This window comes from Galeopterus variegatus, unplaced genomic scaffold (genome assembly GCF_000696425.1).
Source record: "Galeopterus variegatus unplaced genomic scaffold, G_variegatus-3.0.2 Scaffold870, whole genome shotgun sequence".
Classification (NCBI taxonomy): Eukaryota; Metazoa; Chordata; class Mammalia; order Dermoptera; family Cynocephalidae; genus Galeopterus; species Galeopterus variegatus.
This window is the reverse complement of record NW_007726981.1, coordinates 349,014-369,114: the sequence shown is the minus strand read 5'-3', so window position 1 is coordinate 369,114 and position 20,101 is coordinate 349,014. Positions and strand designations below refer to the sequence as shown.

General features: G+C 43.1%; 1 protein-coding gene across 1 annotated transcript in view; it reads right to left on the bottom strand.

The window, feature by feature from the left end:
* The window catches only part of CATSPERD (catsper channel auxiliary subunit delta), a 53,406-nt gene that overhangs the window by 30,738 nt on the left and 2,567 nt on the right, over positions 1-20,101 (bottom strand). The window contains exons 2-6 of the mRNA XM_008573060.1: positions 19,549-19,644; positions 12,313-12,395; positions 11,174-11,350; positions 3,261-3,350; positions 2,579-2,637 (exon numbers count right to left, since the gene is read on the bottom strand). Of these exons, the coding sequence (XP_008571282.1) occupies positions 2,579-2,637; positions 3,261-3,350; positions 11,174-11,350; positions 12,313-12,395; positions 19,549-19,644 (505 nt within the window). The remainder of the gene's footprint in view (positions 1-2,578; positions 2,638-3,260; positions 3,351-11,173; positions 11,351-12,312; positions 12,396-19,548; positions 19,645-20,101) is intronic.

Sequence of the window (20,101 nt, the reverse complement as noted above, 5' to 3'; positions counted from 1 at the left end):
TCAGCCAGTGAGCGGGAACCGGTCTCCACATGGGATCCAAACCCTCGGCAGGAGTGCTGCCGCACTCCCAAGCGGTGCACTCTCCAGTGCGCCACCGGGCCGGCCCTGAAAAACAGCTTTTTGGTCACAGTAACCGTATTTCAAGTGAATCAACAGCACTTGGCAAGTACCTCCCAAATTGACAATGAGGGTGTCGATTCTCTCCCAGGTCGAGGCCACCCACCCCCAGCCCTGTGCCTCCTGGAAGCCTCAGCATGTGTATCCCAGACCCACACCCTCCTCTAAGCCCCAGAGGGGTGTGGTGACTGCTCATTTGGTACTGCAGGAGACCAGAATATGTCATCCCAAAATACAGCAGTTCCCCCTTATCCACAGGGGATACGTCCCAAGATCCCCAGTAGATCCCTGAAACTGTGGATAGTACCAGGCCCTCTATATACTATGTTTTTCTTATACATACATGCCTATGATAAAGATTAATTTACAAATTAGGCACAGTGAAAGATTAAGAGCAATAATAACAAAATAGAGCAATGACAACGATACAGTACTGTAATAAAAGTTATAAGGATGTGTTCTCTCACTCAAAATATCTTATTGTACTGTGGAGCTTAGCAACCTCAGCCTACAATTTTTTTCCCTTCCCTTATTAGGTCAAGAACTTTCACCTTTTCATTTAAAGGAAGCACTTTATGGCTTCTCTGTGGCATATCCAAATTGCCAGCACCACTACTCTTGTGCTTTGGGGCCGTTATTAAGTAAAATAAGGGTGACTTGAACAAACCCTGAGATTCTGTGACAGTTGATCTGATAACAAAGAAGGTTTCTAAGTGGCTAACAGGCAGGCATCGCGCTACTCAGAATGGCATACAATTTAAACCTATGAATTGTTTATTTCTGGAATGCTTCATTTCATATTTTCTGACTGCTGTTGGCCGCAGGTAACTAACACTGAGGAAAGCAAAACCGCAGATAAGTGGGGAACTGCTTTAAATTACTGCTTAATGGGTACAGAGTTTCTGTTTGGGGTGATGAGAAAGTTCTGGAAATAGTGGTGATAGTCGTACCACATTGTGAACGTACCAAATGCCATTGAATTGTATACTTCGGGGGGTACGTATTTATCCAAATTTATTATCTATCTGTACAAAACTTCAGGAAGGATAGACCCACAACATGTCAAAGTAATCGTCTAGTAGGTAGAAGGATGGTTTTGTTTCCCTTTTAGTATTGTTTGGTATGTTTTAAATTTTCGATAAATAAATATGCATAACTTGGCTGATAAGAGAAAAAAAGATGCCAGTCTGACCACATTCCTGCTCCTGGCCCTGCTCAGGCTCCTGGGGCCACACCCTGGTGTGGATTCTCTCCTACTAACAGAGGTCTATCTGCTCCACCCCGGCTAGGGGGCCTCAGTCTCCACTGCCAGTGCCCCCTGCAGGTGTCCTTTCCCAGCCGCCTTCTCGGGGGGATGAGGGGAGGACTTCCTGGAGTCTAGGGACCATTAATGAGGGGGCGTGGGGGAGCTTTGATGCCAAAAGGGAGGGAAAGTCCCATAGCTGGGTCAAGTCGAGACAGGAAACCTCTGCGTCCCACTTACATCGTATTATTACTTGGAGAGGAGCCTGGCATTTTCCCACTGACCCAGGAAAACAGACACCTGTCATTGGTCCAGCTCATTTTCCTTCTGTGTGAAGTGCTGGTGTTTTAATTTAATATTTAGTTAGTTAGCTAGTTAGTTATAATGGTGGTGTACATAACATAAAATTCACCATCTTAACCTTTTTTTTTTTTGGTGGCTGGCCAGTTCAGATATCCGAACCCTTGACCTTGGTGTTACAACACCACGCTCTAACCAACTGAGCTAACCGGACAGCCCTGCTTAACCAATACATAACCTAAAATTGACCATCTTAACCAATAAATGTACACTTTAGGGGCATTAAGCACATTCACATGGTCGTGCAGCCATCACCACTGTCCACCTTCAGAACTTTCTCATCTTCCCAAACTGAAACTCTTAACACTCACTCCCCAGCCCCTCCCCAGCCCCTGGCGCCCCCCATTCTACTTTCTGTCTCTGTGGCACTGATGACTCTAGGGACCTCCTATGAGTGGGATCACACAGTGTTTGTCCTTTCATGTCTGCTTTATTTCATTGGACATAATGTCCTCAAGGTTCATCCATGTTGCGGCGTGTGTCAGAACTTTCTTCCTTCTCAAGGCTGAATCATATTCCAGTGTGTGATGGACACGTTGTGTTTATCCATCCGTCCATCAGTGATCTCTTGGGTTGTTTCCACACTGTGGCTATGATGGCTAATGCTGCTGTGGACATGGGTGAACAGTGTCTGTTCCAGCCCTGCTTTCAATTCCTGTGGGTAGATACCTAGGAGTGGAATTGCTGGGTCATATGGTAATTCTATGTTTAATGTTTTTGAGGGACTGCCATTTGTAAAGTATTTTTAGTCCTTCTTGTCTCACTGTCCTGGAGGTTGGGGTCCGATCTCAGCCCTGTTTCTCCTGCTCTTGCTAAGGGAATCCCCGGGCAGCCTTGTCTGTCTAGATGAGGACATACCTAGAAGTGAAGTTGGGGTCGGTCCTGCCCCAGAGGTGCTGCTGCTTCAGGTAAATTTCCTGTGGAACCAACAGAGAAAAACCCAATTGCCACAGTGGAACACCTGAGGGCATTTCCAAAATCAGGGTGGTGGGGAGAAATGGGCTGTCTAATGGGGGGTTGGGGGGAAGAGCATGGATGCCACCCAGCCCCACTCTGTTTTAATCCCACCACCCATGAGGGTTCTGGAAGCTCATGGAAACCACTGCCGCAGCGGAGCTTTCCATTCTCTCTGTCTGTTCTGAGGACCCACAGTGATGTGTGAGTTTGTTTTCCCTCTTACTGAGGTGTGATGTGACGAGTGTGGGTCAAAAGAGAGGGCTGTGGCTGACTCACGCCTGGTCAGGCCCCTGTGTGGTGGGAACCGCCCAGTGAGTTCCTCTGCAGTCAAGTTCAAACTCCACGGTGTGACCATGAGGCCTGGCGGGTCTGCTCAGCCTGACCAATACCCCAGACAAATGTTTGGGCAAGCCCTTCCTGGTCCCCTGGTTCGACTCACTCCAGACACCTCGGTTTACCCAGTTAACACAGATCTCTTGCCTCCACTACCCAACCCCCTGCCACCACCCTTGAGGGACACCTGTAACGTGGCTGGAATGGGCTGGGTGTTCCTTGTGGCAGGGCTTCACAGGGCATGGCTCACCAGTCTGTACTTGATGTTCCAGTTATAGGTGACTTTCTCCTCGAAGAAGTTGGCCTGCAGCCCCAGGGAGTGTGGGTTACTCACCATTACCTGTGGGAGGGGGCAGGAGAAAGGAGCACACACTATATGCACCAGCAGGACCCCCGCAGGTGACCCCAGTTCACATCCAGATGAAAAAGCAAGCTCGCTCCGCAATGGCAGCTGCTAACCCAATCCCAAATGTGCCCCCCACCTCATCCACCTGCCCACCCCCAACTGTGGCCACTGAACCCCACTTTGCAGGCGGCCTGGCCCTGCAGAGCTGGAAGCCCAGACCCATCCTGCAGAAAGAGACAGAGTGGGGGACCCCTGGGTAAGAGCTGGGGGCAGCCTGGCATGTCCCACTGCAAGCCCTGCCCCCGGGCCTGAGGCCTGACTCCACCGCCCTTCTGTTTTGTGACACTCCCCTCATATCCTCACACAAATAGCCCCATTTTTAGCTTGATTACAGATGCTCCTCAACTTACAATGGGGTTACCTCATGATAAACTCACAGTATGTTGGAATTATCATGGAAGTCAAAAATGCATCTAAAACGTCTAACCTAACAGCTTAGCCTAGCCTACCTTGAACGTGCTCAGAACACTGACATTAGCCTACGATTGGGCGAAATCAAGTAACACAAGCTGTTTGTATAATATAGTTTTGAATATCTGATGTAATTTATTGAATACCATACAGAAAGTGAAAAACAGACGGTTGTGTGGGTACTCAAAGCATAGCTTCTTTCGAGTGTGTATGGCTTTCATACCATAAAATTAAATCACCATAAATCAAAATATCATGAGTCAGGACTGTCTGTACTTGCAGCCAAGAGTCTAGGCTTAGGAGCTTAGATTTTAGGCCGCATCCCCAGGACCTCCTGCTGGCTGGGGGAGGCTGTATTAAGTCAGCACTCTTAGTTGCAAGCAACAGAAGCCTACTCTAAATTAAGAAAAGGAACTTATGGGGCAGCTCAGAAGAAGGATGGAGAGAGAAGCATGGAGACAGATCACACAAAAGGAGGCCAGACAGGCAGACAGGCAGGCACAGCCCTCGTCACACAGAAGCCGATGCAGGAGAAAGACATATAGAGATAGATTCTATGGAGCACCATGAGTGAGTGTCTCTCCTCAAGGTGATGCCAGGGAATTTCCAGAGTCTACAAATGGGTACGGGGCATGTGGCTGAGGATGTAGCAGAAAGCCAGACATCAGGAACATTGGCAGACACACTTACTAGAGGAACCAGGGATGTGCCCAGCCGGGGTATTAAAATGGCGGTCAACACCAACTCGCCGTTCATATCAATGGTATACATTTGGTCTTCGAAGTCTCCTTCCAGAACTTCTATCTAGTTAGGATGGCAAAAAAAAAAACAATAATAATTAAATTAAATTAAATCGCGCCCCTGTTCCCCAAAAAGAAAGGACAAATAGGCAGGCGTGGTTCAGTGGTTCCTAGGGACTGGACTGTCTCATCTTTCTGTTGCAGCAGGTTGGACTTCCTCGCATCACACTGTCGTTCTTGCTAGACTCCACCCCTACCCCAGAGGTCTGCCCAGTTGCAGCCCCTCCCCTCTCGCCGGGCTTTTATAGTGACTATTCCCCTGCGTTTCTATACAGCGTGGTCACCCAAGTGTGCATTGCTAGATCACATAACTTAGTCTTGCCCATTTTCCAAACTTGTATGTCTTTTAAGTCTCCTTCAATTGCAGGTTGCCCCTCTATCTCTTTCTTTTCCTTTCTATTTATCTTTGAAGAATCCAGGCTGTTGGGCCTGTAGAGTTTCTCAAAGCCTAGATTTCCCTGATGCTTTTGAACATGTTCCTCTGTCCTCTGCATTTCTGGCAAATTGTGGCTGGATCCGGACACTCCATCAGACTTGACCGTGTTGGCAAGATTCAGTGGGTGATGTGATCTCTCACAGGAGGCACATAGTGTCCATGGGTCTCTTCTTTTTGACCTTAGCAGCTGTTGATGCTCAAAGCCTACAAGCATTCATTCACTGGGACTGCCAGATGGTAGTGTTCTATCACTGTGTTTTCATATATTTGCTGGAATTTTTGTTTATCTTCTTGGCATTTTGCCAGTATAAGGATCTGAACCCTTGACGCTGGTGTTATCAGCACTGCACTCTAGTGAGTGAGCTCACCAACCAGCCCTGGAATTCTTCTAGAAGGAGACACCTTCTGTCATCTAATTATTTGCTGACCTGGAAGTACAATCTGAAGGAAAGGTGGGATAAATGCTTGAGTCCTTCCTTTTACTTACCCAGTTTTCACGACAATGAGCTGGTTTCCTGTCATCCTACAGATGAAACCAATAAGTTGTTTCTTCTTCTTTTAAATATCATTATGGGCCGGCCTGTGGCTCACTCGGGAGAGTGCGGTGCTGATAACACCAAGACCCCAGGTTCGGATCCCATATAGGGATGGCCGGTTCGCTCACTGGTCAAGGGTTAAGATCCCCTTACCGGTCATCTAGAAAAAAAAAAAAAAAAAATGGGCCGGCCCGTGGCTCACTCCGTAGAGGGCGGGGCTGATAACACCAAGGCCCCGGGTTCAGATCCCATATAGGGATGGCCGGTTCGCTCACTGGCTGGGCGTGGTGCTGACAACACCAAGTCAAGGGTTAAGATCCCCTTACCGGTCATCTAGAAAAAAAAAAAAAAAATGGGCCGGCCCGTGGCTCACTCCGTAGAGGGCGGGGCTGATAACACCAAGGCCCCGGGTTCAGATCCCATATAGGGATGGCCGGTTCGCTCACTGGCTGGGCGTGGTGCTGACAACACCAAGTCAAGGGTTAAGATCCCCTTACCGGTCATCTAGAAAAAAAAAAAAAAAATGGGCCGGCCCGTGGCTCACTCCGTAGAGGGCGGGGCTGATAACACCAAGGCCCCGGGTTCAGATCCCATATAGGGATGGCCGGTTCGCTCACTGGCTGGGCGTGGTGCTGACAACACCAAGTCAAGGGTTAAGATCCCCTTACCGGTCATCTAGAAAAAAAAAAAAAAAATGGGCCGGCCCGTGGCTCACTCCGTAGAGGGCGGGGCTGATAACACCAAGGCCCCGGGTTCAGATCCCATATAGGGATGGCCGGTTCGCTCACTGGCTGGGCGTGGTGCTGACAACACCAAGTCAAGGGTTAAGATCCCCTTACCGGTCATCTTTTGAAAAAAAAAAAATAAATAAATAAATATCATTATGACTTCACGGATTACAATCTACTGCCACTTATCTTTACTGAGGCTCAAATAGTCACATCTTTGGCCAGTGGGAGCCTCTTCAGGTTGGTTTCTAAATCCTTCTGACATGACCCTCACAGTCTCCAATAGCTTCCCTCCTCTTGATAGGACAAGATGTTCCAGTTTATCTCATTTATTCCTCCACCCCAGATCTGGAATCAGCCATTTCTCCAAAAAGACCATAGTCTGGGTGTTAGGGATGCTTGCTGATACTAGGTTGGTTATTGTTTCTAGGCTTTCTCAGTGAATAGATCCACACATAGATGCGTATGTGTGTGTATGTGTGTGTAGATAGATACATACGTAGGTAGATAAATACATACACAGATGGATACATACATATATACATAGATGGATGGGTGGATGGATGGATGGATGGATAGACAGGAATAAATGGATGGATGGATGGATGGATACATAAATAGATATAAACATAGGTAGATCGATACATAGATGGATGGATGGATAGATGGATAAATGACAGGAATGAAGAGATAGATAGATAGATAGATAGATAGATAGATAGATAGATAGATAGATAGATAGACGATAGACAGACAGACAGACGACAGGAATGAATGGATGGATGGATGGATAGATAGATAAAATGCCCTGTGCATTTATACTGATTTCTAGCCTAGGACAACATGGCTTTTAGTTAACATTTTCTATACTATCTGTGCATCTTCTCTCCTTGCCAAAAAAGCCTAGTTCTCAAGGACACAGGTCACCATGGATTAGATTATCCCATTACTCACTTGCTTTATCCTACTCGATACACACAACAGTCTTATAATAGCAATACCACTACCACCACTGATTATGGTTGCTGGAAACTGCTTTTTAAAAATTGTTTTTAAGGCTGGCCAGTTAGCTCAGTTGGTTAGAGAACACCCTTATAACACAAAGGTCATGAGTTCAGATCCCCATACTGACCAAAAAACCTGGTTTTGCACTATTGAAAACAGTACGGCAGTTCCTCAAAAAACTGAAAATTGAGTTTCAGTATGATCCAGCAATTTCCACTTCTGTGTATATACCCCCAAATATTGAAGGCAGGGTCTTCTACAACTAAATATAAACATGTGCATGCACACGTGCGTGCACACACACACACACACACACACACACACACACTTCTTGCTACCAATCCTCACATCAGTGTCTCTTGCCATTTTGATTGTCTGAAGCTTGTCTTCAACAAATTCCTTAAGAAAGAGTTCATGAGAACAATACTTTCTTTTTATTTCCCTTATATGTTGCAAGCTCCTTTTGTCTAGAAGCCCCAAGGAGATTTTTCTTTGTTCTGAAAATCCAGCACCTTCAATAGAATATGTCTTAGTCACTCTGAGTTCATATTCTCAGATACACAGTGTGCTCATTCATTAGTCTGAAATCTTTTATCTCAGGAAAATATTCTTTTTTTTTTTTTTCCCCCTTTTGTCTTTTTTCGTGACCGGCAACGGGATCGCAACCCTCGGTGTTGCTCCTGCACCTTGCTCAGCCAGGGAGTGGCCTGTCTGTATGTGGGATCCGAACCCTCGGCGGGAGCGCTGCTGCACTTCCCAAGCGGCGCACTGTAGCAGTGCACCACCGGGCCAGCCCTCAGGAAAATATTCTTGAATTGTAGTTTTCAGTATTTGCTCTGTTCCCTTGGTTTTTATATTTCTTCTTTGGGAATGCCTATCCATATGTTGGATCTTCTTTGCCTGTATTCAATTTTTGCCTCTATTTCTTTAATCATTTTAATCTGTTTTTTTAAACTTATTTTGAAACAAAGTCACCTATAGAAAATTGAAAAAACAGCACAAAATTGTCCATATATCCTCCACTCAGATTCCCCAATGTCAATATTTTACATAACCCTGGTATATTTGTCAAAATTAAGGAGTTAGTATTAATTAATTAATTGGAAGTAAACTATAGACTTTATTCATATTTCTTTTCTTTTTTTTAAAATTCAGATTTCAACAACTTTTCCACTAATGTCCTTTTTCTGTCCCAGGATCCCAGTTCAGGATCTCACATGGTCATCATGTCCCCTTTGTGTCCTCTGGTCTGTGACATTTTCTGCCTTTCCTTTTTTTTTTTTTTAAATGACTTCAACAGTTTTAAAAAGTACTAGTCAGGTATTTTATAGAATATCCCTCAACTGGCACTTTTCTGGTGTTTTCTCATGATTTCACTGGGGTTATGGGTTTTGAGAAAGAATACCAAGAGGTAAAGGGTCCTTTTCACCATGCTGTATTAGGGTACACACTGATCATATGATTATGGAGGTGTCTTCCAGGTTTCTACTCTATTAAGCTATCTTCCAATTTCCACACTCTGTTCTGTAGAAGAGAGTCATTAAGTCCAGGCCACACTCCCTCTATTAAGCTGCTATCTTCCAATTTCCACACTCTGTTCTGTAGAAGAGAGTCATTAAGTCCAGGCCACACTCTGCTATCTTCCAATTTCCACACTCTGTTCTGTAGAAGAGAGTCATTAAGTCCAGGCCACACTCAAAGAGGGGGATTAAGCTCCATTTCCCAGAGCAGGGAGTATGTATTTATATTATTTGGAATTCTCCTGTAAGGAAGGTTCGCCTCTTCTCCCCCTTTATTTATTTACTCAGTCATTTATTGATATAGGCGTAGACTCATGTATACTTATTTTATATTTTGGCTTTTTATCCAATCCTACGTTATTTATTTTTGTTGCTCAAATTGTCTCAGCTTTCATCTGTGGGTTTTTTAATACTATATAGTTGTTCCATCTCTTTTTGGTGGGGTTTTGGAAACTTATGCTATCTGTCTTTCTCAGAACAATGTTAAGTGGCCAGTTGTTTTCATAATGGCCTTCCCATTGCTCTTTCTTACTGTTTCTTCTGCTTGTGCCATAGACCAGCAGTTCCCAAGCATGTGATGTCAGCCCTGGGAAAATCCCTATGGCTGGGGATGGACATTTTATTAGTAAAGAAAATAAGAAAAATGATCATCTACTACCCACCATCTATTATCACCATCATCTCAGAAAAGGATATTTTAATAAATCAATACAGCCAGAATACGGCATAGTGGCTCTATTTTTTTCTCATTTCACTGACTGCCACAGGTTCAAAGACCACTTGGAAATGGACACTCTAAAATCTTTTTTGTTATCTTTCTGTGGTCCTTCAGAAGGGAAGTGGCCCCGCAGCTATGTAAAGCTGAGATAACCTGGGCTCTTCTGAGCACAATGCTGGACTTATTTTTGACAGTGAATTTTGGAGCTTTGGCAGATGGGATGAGGTTGCTGGACAAGACAGACCAGAAATGGCATTTTCTGGGCAGGCTGGTTAGCTCAGTTGGTTAGAATGCAGTGTTGGTAACACCAAGGTCAAGGGTTTGGATCCCCATACTGGCCAGCTGCCAAAAAAAGAAAAAGAAAAACAAAAAGAAAAAAAGGCATTTTCTGCACCTTTGACCATGGGACTACCAGAGACTGAGAAAGAAGGATTCCAGAGAAGGCTGGAGAAGACATTTTACCATTTCTGCCTAGCAGCAAGTTCCCTTTCCTGAGAGTATCTGAGGCTTCTTTGGGAAGTCACTCCTTAACAGTCCTTGGGTATATGGCCCAGCGGGATTGGCCCTATTTCCAGGAATGAGTTCTGATGGGCTCACCCCCAGAGTGTGATTGGCCCAGGAATGGGCGTGTCATCCTCTCTGAGCCAATGAGATAGGAGAGACACTGCTGGGATTTCTCTTGGCTTCTTCATGAGAGCTCCTCTCTGCTCCAGAACATTGTGATGTGAAGTTACAAGGTCCACAGCATTGATCTCCAGCTTGCTGCTGTCTTATGAGGGTCTAGAGCTTTCCAGAAGTATCTGGATGCAGCTTCAGGATGACGCATGGAACACCGTGAGATACAGAATGGAGAGATGGAGAGAAACTGGCTCCTTGGTGGCATGATTTTAGTCACTAGATCAAGCCCCACCTGAAGCCCTCATTATCCCCTTTGGACATTTTGGCTATATGGGTTAACCATGGTCCTTTTAGTCTAAGCCCATCTGGTTTGGATTTTCCCTCACTTGCAAAACAATGAATCCAAATCAATACATACATATTTCCATATTTCTATAATTTCCCCCCCCCCCACTTAATCAGTTAGCTTGGCAGGGGTTAGGGCTGATCCACACAGCTTGGTGGATACTTTGAGCCCAATCAAATCTCCCTCTCCAGAGACTCTTGCAGGTAAGTTACTGCTGAACCATAAAGGCTCACTTACCTATATGAGAAGGGCAGCAGTGATAATGACCACATCAATTTATACACTTCCTAGCAGTTTTCATGTATATTTTGGTGGCTTGGTTGACTTCCTTGTTACAATCATCACGTAATAAAGAAAAGTAATATGTGTTTCTTTTTGAAATTAGGGATGTGAAATTATTCAAGATCAGGATGCCAACCTTTTGGGCTATGGTAGCTTAGAGGTCCAAGCAGGGCTGCCCAATTTACTTGTTTATCTGAAATTCAGCTTTAACTGGGTGTCCTATATTTTATCTGGCAACACTCCTTGGAGTTTTCATATGTGGTTGCTGGCTACAAATGCCCAACTCTGGGGATTTTGTATTTGTCTTTTTAAAAAAAGAATACACTGAACATCAATCTAAAAGTGATGATCACCTACTTTGCACTTTTCAACTTGGAGTTGGGGATCCATAAGAATCGCTTGAATATTCACGGAGCACTTCTGGAAATCGAAAGCTGAAAAATTCGCATCGAGAAGTGGGGTCAGTATGTCAAGCATCCCTGTACCCGTGAACATCAGGGCTGCCCCTTCGGACCAGATTTGTTGGTCTGCAAACTAAGAGGAAAATGATTTCTGAGATCAAATCATTCTAATTCGTTTTTGAAGGTTCAAATTTTACCTTAGGAGTTGGATTTAAAGAAGTTAGACTTAAAAAAAAAAAAAAAAAGCAAAGTCAAAAGTACAGTTCAGCTTCATTCACCCCTTGGTGATGAAATGAATCATGGAAACTCAGTATTTCCTCATCAGTGAGGCTATCCAAAAAATGGTTCTTTACTTATTCACAGGTTATGGACCTCTTTGGAAAGTCAGACAAAAGCTACAGAACCTTTCCCCATAAAACACTTTGGCCATTGGAACATCAGGGTTAAAGCTTCAAAGGGATGGTTGGTTGACATGTTTGTGCCCTGAATCCAATCAACCTCTCCTATTCCTGCAAGTTACTGTCCGGAAAGTTACTGTTGGGTAACTTTCAGGAAGAATGGTGACTGTGGTCTAGCAGGAAAAATACTGAAGTAGGAGCCAGTAGACCTGGGGAACTATCAAGGCCACTAAAGACTGGGAAAGAAAGAAACTGGCACTTAAGTTTTCTCACTTGTAAAAGGTGGATGATATTATCTCCTTCACAAGATTATTGTGAGGATGGAAATAAAATTAGATAGGCATAGCGTATAATATAATGTGAGTTAACCCCAATGCCACTACCACTTAGCACTTCTGTGACCTAAAACAAATAACTTAGCATCTCTGTGCCTCAGTTTTTCCATCTGCCAAGTGGGGACAATATAAGGGTTTACTTATTAAACTGATGGTCGGGTTTACATGACATAACACAGAAAGGGCACTTAGACCAGTACCTGCTGTATTTTAAGCACTCAGTAAATTTTAGCTGCTTTGTTATTATTATTATTATTTTAATAACTAGAGTGATTTAGCCTTCAGACAAAAATCAGAAGTTTGGGAACAAGACCATTATTTCTTCCCAACTGGGTAATAACTGGACTTTGATTTTTACCTACTTTAATTATAGAATTTGACAAGACTCCCAGACTGCCATAATACAAATTATCTTCCCGGGTTAAAACTGCCAATTCATTCTCATCTAGGAAAAACAAAACAAGACAAAACAAAAATTGAAATGATAATTCTTTCCATGGACAAAAAATTCATTCTTAAATTTCTGACACTGAATAACGTTAAATTAAACAAGCAGGAGGCCACTGGCCTGGGGCTGTTTCCCTACGTTGTGTTCCTATGTGATGAACTCCAACCTTGGTAAAGAAGCAAACCAAAAACTAAGTTAGGAAAGAATCCTTTGTAACAGGTAGCCAAGTCTCAGCCAATTGCAAGCAGCTGAGCTTCAGCCAATCATGGGCAACTGAGTTTCAGCCAATCACAGGCAGCCAGCTGATGAGACCATGTCCAAACAAGACAGACGCTACCTGTAATCAATCAAACTACTTCTGCACTTTACTTCCACGTTCAGCTTACAAAAGCTCACTGCCCACACTGTGGAGTGGAGCTCTCTGAACCTCATCTGGTTTCAAGCGCTGCCCAATTCATGAATCATTCTTTGCTCAAACTTTGTTAAATTTAATCTGTTTAAAGCTTTTCTTTTAACAGTAATGAAAAGACTTATTTTACATCTATGGTCTTCAAATATAGTGCTCTTTATTTTCTGCCTTTGCTTGCTCTCAGTTTCTCATGCACTTGATTTTTCCTCCCTGAATCAAAACAGTGTTACATCTTTTTTTTTTTTTTTTTCCTTTTTATCTTTTTTCGTGTCCGGCAACGGATTGCAACCCTCAGTGTTGCGCCCGTAGCGGGGACTGGCAACGGGATCTCCACCCTCGGTGTTGCGCCTGCACCGCGCTCAGCCAGTGAGCGGAAACCGGTCTCCACATGGGATCCGAACCCTCAGCAGGAGCGCCTCCGCGCTCCCAAGTGGCGCACTCTCCAGTGTGTCACTGGGCCGGCCCAAAACAGTGTTACTTCTATTTTCTGGTCATCATCATAGAGTTCATGTGGAAAAGTCAAGCAATACTAAAAAATAAAGAGTTAAAGAAAAAATTACCCCAAATTTGGTCAGCAAACTTTTGTAAAGGACCAGATGGTAAATATTTTCTACTTTGCAATGTCTGTTACAACTACTCGACTCTGCAAAAGCAGCTATGGGCAATGTTTAAACAAGATGAATCTAGGGCTGGCCAGTTAGCTAGTTGGTTAGAGCACAGCCTTAAAACACCAAGGTCAAGGGTTCAGATCCCACACCAGCCAGCCACCAACCAACAAACGAATGTGGCTGTGTTTCAATAAAACTTTATTTACAAAAACAGGTGGTAGGCCAGATTTGGCCCACAGGCTGTGCTTTCCTGACCTCTGACATAGGTATCCACTGTTAACATGTTAGTTAACACCCTTTCCTGCAGTTGTGTATATATGGGATTGTATTATGCAACTCTTCAAGCTACTTTATAACTTAGTTTCTTCTTCCCTTTTATGTACATGAATGTAGTTGGCTGGTTGGTGTTCTGGTCCCTGGATGAACCATAATTTATTTAACTAGTCCTCCACTGATGAACATTGAGATTGTTTCTGGTCTTTTGCAGATACATTATTCCAACGAATGCAGGACACTATTATAACTTTTTTTGAAAGGGAATGACAAGATCCAATGGATATTTTTATTCTCTTAAAAAAGACATTCAAGGGGCTGGCTGGTTACCTCAGTTGGTTAGAGTGTGGTGCTGATAACACCAAGGTCCCGGGTTTGATCCTTGTACTGGCCAGCCACCAAAAAAATAAATAAATAAAAAGACAGTCAAGGACGTTTTCAAAAAATGAGGTTTGAGATGGGCCTTGAAAAATAGCAACTGATGGGCCGGCCCGGTGGCGCACTGCTACAGTGCACCACTTGGGAGCACGGTGGCGCTCCCACCGAGGGTTCGGATCCCACATATAGACCGGCGGCTCACTGGCTGAGCGAGGTGCGGGCGCAACACCGAGGGTTGCGATCCTGTTGCCGGTCCCGGTCCAGTACGGGCGCAACACTGAGGGTTGTGATCCGTTGCCGGTCATGAAGAAAGACAAAAAGGAAAAAAAAAAAATAGCAACTGATGTAGAAAAGAGGAGGTGCGTTTTTAGGACAAGGACCAAATTAATTTGACTTAAGTTTTCTCAGTCTCAGCACTACTGACACTAGGGGCCAGATCATTCCTCGTGGTCGGGGCTGTCCTTCTCACTGCAGGATGTTGGGCAGCACTCTGGTCTCTACCCATTAGATGCCAGTTGTGACAACCAAAAATGTCTCCAGACATTGCCAAGAGTCCCCAGGTTGAGAACCACTAGGTTAGGTGAAGAAAAGGGATCCCGAAGGGCAGTGGTTGACAGTAGGGTAAGACCCGAATGTGACCCTTGATAGTCTGGACTTTATTTTAATATTATTATTATTTTTTGCAGCTGGCTGGTACAGGGATCTGAACCCTTGACCTTGGTATTATAGCACCACTCTCTAACCAACTGAGCTAATCGGCCAGGTCATGGACTTTATTCTTTAGAAAATAAGGAACCATCAAAGATCCCAGGCATGGGAGGTGATGAGCACTTACTGAATTTTGAAGGGGGAGGAAGACAATTCACAGAGTGGGAGAAAACATCTGCAAATCATATCTCTGTTAAGGGACTTGTACCCAGAATATATTTAGAACTCTTACAGCTCAATAATAAAAAGTCAAATAACCCAATTTTTAAAAGGGTAAAGGGTCTGAATAGATATTTCTCCAAAGAATATGTACAGATGGCCAATGAATATATGAAGAGGGGCTCAATATCATTAGTCGTTAAGGAAATTTTAATTAAAACCACAATGAGATAGATACCACTTCATACTCACTAGAATGGCCATAGTCACAAGACAGTTTGAGTAACAATTGGTGGTGAAGATGGGAGAAGTTGGAACCCTCATATATTGCTGGTGGGAATGAAAAATGGTGCAGCTGCTGTGAAAGGCAGTTCCTCAAAGGTTAAACATGATATGTGGTATACATATGTTGCGGTTTTTTGGTATACATATGGTAACGCTTTAGTGCATGGTCCAGCAATTCCACTCGAAGGTGTATACTCAAGAGAAATGAAAACATGACTACACAAAAATGTGTATACAAATGTTCACAGCAGTATAATTCATATTAGCCCTTAAGTGGGAACAACCCAAGTGTCCATCAACAGATCAATGTACAAACACGACGTGGTCCATTTAAACAGTGTAATAGTACTCAGCCTTAAAAGGGAATGAAACACTGGTATATGCTACAATCTTAAAGACATTATGTAAAGTCGAAGAAGCCAGATACAAAAGACGACATATTGTATGGTTCCTTTTATATAAAGAGTCCAGAATAGGCGAATTTATAGAGACAAAGTAGATTGTAGTTGCCAGGAAGTGGGGGGAAACGGAGGATTGTGGGGCAATAGTGAAAGGAGATAGATTTCTTTTTGGGGTGATAAAAATGTTCCAAAGTTGATTGTGGTGATGGTTGAATGACTCTGTGAATGTACTAAAAATCATCAAATTGTACACTTTACATGGGTGAATTGTATGGTATACGAATTATATCTCAAGGTGCAACAAGAAAGAGCAGAAGGAAGAAAGGAAAACAGAAAATGATTGATCTGCTTAACCTGGGCTTGGTAGAGTCTAGAATCTGAAAGAGCAATTACGAAACTTCTCGTAAGTGTGGAAAGAGATGATAAGCAGGGGTTAGACATGATCTGTTACCCGAGTGGGTGCTCCTCAGTGAGCGGGTGGAACCCCCTGGGGAGGACGGTGTGATTGCTTCATGGACTGAAGGCTTGGTGAGGACAACAGGGGCTCTCCCATGTTGCTGGTGGGAATTCATACTGGCCCTATCTCAAAAATATAATGTGCAATTCTTTTGGGTAAGTATCCAGAAGTGGGATGGCTGGATCATATGGTAATACTAGGTTTAATTTTTTGAGGAACCCCCATACTGTTTTCCACGGTGGTTGCGCCATTGTACATTCCTACCAACAGTGCACAAGGCTTCCACTTTCCCCGCATCCTTGCTTACACTTGTTATCTTTTGGGCTGACCATCCTAATGGTGTGAGGCAGTATCTCCCACATTCATTGCAGCATTATTTACAAAAGCTTCAATGTGGACACAGTCTAAATGTCCATTGAAGGATGGATGGATAGATGAAGAAAATGTGGTAGATACAAACAATAGAATATATTCAGTGTTAAAAAGCAAGGAAATCCCACAATATGCAACAAAATGAATGAACCTTGAGGACATTATGCTCAGTGAAATAAACACAGAAGGAGAAATACTGCATGATCTTGCTTATATGAGCAATCTAAAATAGTCAAAGTCATAGAAGCAGAGAGTAGGTTGTCAAGGGCTGGGGGGTGGGGGAAGTGGGGAGTGACTTTTCAATGGATATAACGTTTCAGTTATGCCAAATAAGTAAGTTCTAGACATCTGCTGCACAGCATCGTACCTGTGTTAACACCAGTGTACTGCACCACATGTTTTCACTACTTACAAGAGCCAAGAGTTGGAACCAACCTAAGTGTATGTCAACGGATGACTGGATAAAGAAAACAAGGTAAATACACAGTGGAATGCTACTCAGCCATAAAAAAGAATGAAATTCTGCCATTCGCAGCAACATGGATGAGCTTGGAGAAAATTACATTAAGTGAAATAAGCCAGGCACAGAAAGAGAAATACTGCATGTTGTCACTCATGTGGAAGCTAAAAACGTTGATCTCATAGAAGAGAGTAGAATAGTGGTTACTAGAGATTGGTAAGGGCAGGGAGTTATGGGGATAGGGAGAGGGTAGTTAATATAACCATCACTGTAGGGAGACTACGGTTAACAACAATTATTATTATTATTTTATTTTATTATATATATATTTATATTATATATGTTTGTATTATATTTACATATATTTATATTATATATATAATATATTTATATTTATATTTATGTTATATTTTATTACAATTTCAGATAGCTAGTAGAGAGGATTTTGAATGTTCCCAACACAAAGAAATGACAAATGATTGAGGTGAGGGCTATGTTAATTATCCTGATATGGACATTGCACACATAAATGTACATAAATATCAGACGGTACTCCATAAATATATACAATTATCATGGGTCAACTAAGAAAAAGTAAATTTTTAAAAATTCAGAGACAGAAATAGTTTAGAAGTTACCAGAAACTGGGGGGGGGAGGGGAGGAGTAATGGGAAGTTAATGCTTAACTGGTACGGAGTTTGTGTTTAGGATGACAAAAAAAGTTTTAGAAATAGATAGATGTGGTGATTATACAGCATTGTGAATGTAATTAATTCCACGGGATTGTACGTTTAAAAATGGTTAAAATGGCAAATCTTATGTTATACATATTTTAGGAAAATAAAAAATAAATGAATAAATAATTTTAAAAACTACTGTACTGTGCACTTAAAAATTTAAGAGGGCAGATCTCATATTAAGTGTTCTTTTTTTTTTTTTCCTTTTTGTCATTTTTCGTGTCCGGCAACGGATCTCAACCCTCAGTGTCGCGCCTGTACCGGACCGGGACCGGCAACGGGATCACAACCCTCGGTGTTGCTCCCGCACCTCGCTCAGCCAGTGAGCGGGAACCGGTCTGTATGTGGGATCCGAACCCTCGGCGGGAGCGCCGCCACACTCCCAAGCGGCGCACTGTAGCAGTGCGCCACCGGGCTAGCCCCATATTAAGTGTTCTTACAATAATTTTTTAAAAAATGCAATGGGAAAAATGTTTACATTGTGTAATGATAAAAATTCTTTTAAAAATGCAAGGGGAAAGGTAAGCTGTAGAATAATGCAATAATATGATTCCATTTATGTTAAAAGAGAAAAGAAAAGAAACACCCTATACAGATGACTCCAACCATTTCCAGCAGACCCATATTTAAATATGTGTGTGAGTTTTTCAACTGGCTGGAGAGATACACACAAAATTCATACTAAAATTCATTCCTGTTATGAATTTTGAGGCCCCTCTAAGAAGCTGGAGAAGCGCCTCAATTTGGGGAGCTGGTCAAAGGGAATTTAATTATAGTTATAATACTAAAAAAAAAGAAAACTTTACAGGACCACAAATAATTATAAATTAATTTTCATATAATTAATTTTCATAACTATTGATTAATTTTAAACAGATAAATGGACATAGAGAGTAGATTGCAATACGATGATTAGCAAAAGGGGAAGTACTGACTTTTAAAAGTCAAGCGTTGGCAGGTTAGCTCAGTTGGTTAGGCAGTGCTGTTATAACACCACAGTCAAGGGTTCAGATTCCCCCGACCGGCCACCTGGTCCCCCCAATTCCAAAAGACAAATTTCAAAAAAAGAAAAAATAAATAAATAAAAGTCAAGTGATCCCACAATTGGTTGCACTACTTGCCTGAAAGTTTCCAAGCCAGTATTAAGAGAAAAATTATACTGGTGAATTTCATTTTTCCAACTGAATGAGTTTTTCCAAAAACAGAACAAAAGAGGAATGGGACAACAATTTACTTAGCAAAGAAGTCCTGAGGATGCTGTCCCTTTGTTATGAGCTGAACTGGTGGAATTGTGTCCCCCGCAAAAAGATAGGTCAGAGTCTTAACCCCCAATAGCTCAGAAGGTGACTCTGGAAATAGGGTCTTTACAGAGGTAATCAAGTTAAAACAAGGTCACAAGGGTGAACCCTGATCCAGTATGACTGGTGTCCTTATAAAAAGGGGAAATTTGGACACAGAGACAGACACACACAGAGGGAAGGTGACGTGAGGAGACAAAAGAAGAAAACAGTTATCTATAAGCCAGGGAGTGCCTGAGGCTTCAGGAAGCTAGGAGAGGCCTAGAACAGATCCTTCCCTAGGGCCTCCAGAGGGAGCCTGGCCCTACTGACACCTTGATTTCAGACTTTAGCCTCCAGATGTGGGAGACAATAAAATTCTGTTGTTCTGAACCACCCAGTTTGGGGCACTTTGTTATGACAGGTCTAGAAAAATGATACTAGCAAACTAATTGATATTCCATTTCATCCTTAAAGGGTACAAAAGTCTGTGCCCTGAATTGTTCCTGAATGTGTAACAAAATTGGTTTCTTTGTTTGTTTTGGCTGGGTTGGATGTGGCAGGTCAAGGGTTAATAAGCCAAGTATAGATATTTCTAGAAAGCTACTGGCAGGTCAGACACGCACTGGCAGCGATGTTGTGGATGGTGATGTTGGCTCCGTAAATGGAAGGATACAAGGTCTGGCCTCCTTGTTGCACCTGGATAGGGCTGACGAGCTGACCTACAAGATGAGAGGGCAGACTCGTGAGCAGCCATACACACCCCATGAGACGGGAACCCAGCGGCCACTGCCCACCCCATCCCTCCTGTGGCTGCTTTTTGTTCTTACAGCTTTTGATCGGTTTGTTACTCAAAAGATAAAAAATCAAGGAAAAGGGCTGGCCAGTTAGTTGCATTGGTAGAACACCAAGGTCACGGCTTTGGATCTCCTTACTGGCTAGACACACACACACACACACACACACACACACACACACACACACAAAATCAAGGACAATACAGTGCCGCCGTGCAATTCTGTAAAACATGACAAGGAACACACTTAGGTTTAAGAAAATGTGACTCCCATGGGTCTCTTTGGTAACAGCACTCTGAGGAATGGCCACTGAGTTTATAAAAGGAATGCTTTTCCATCGACTGGGGGCTCGAACACAATGGAATGATTTTTAATATGGGTA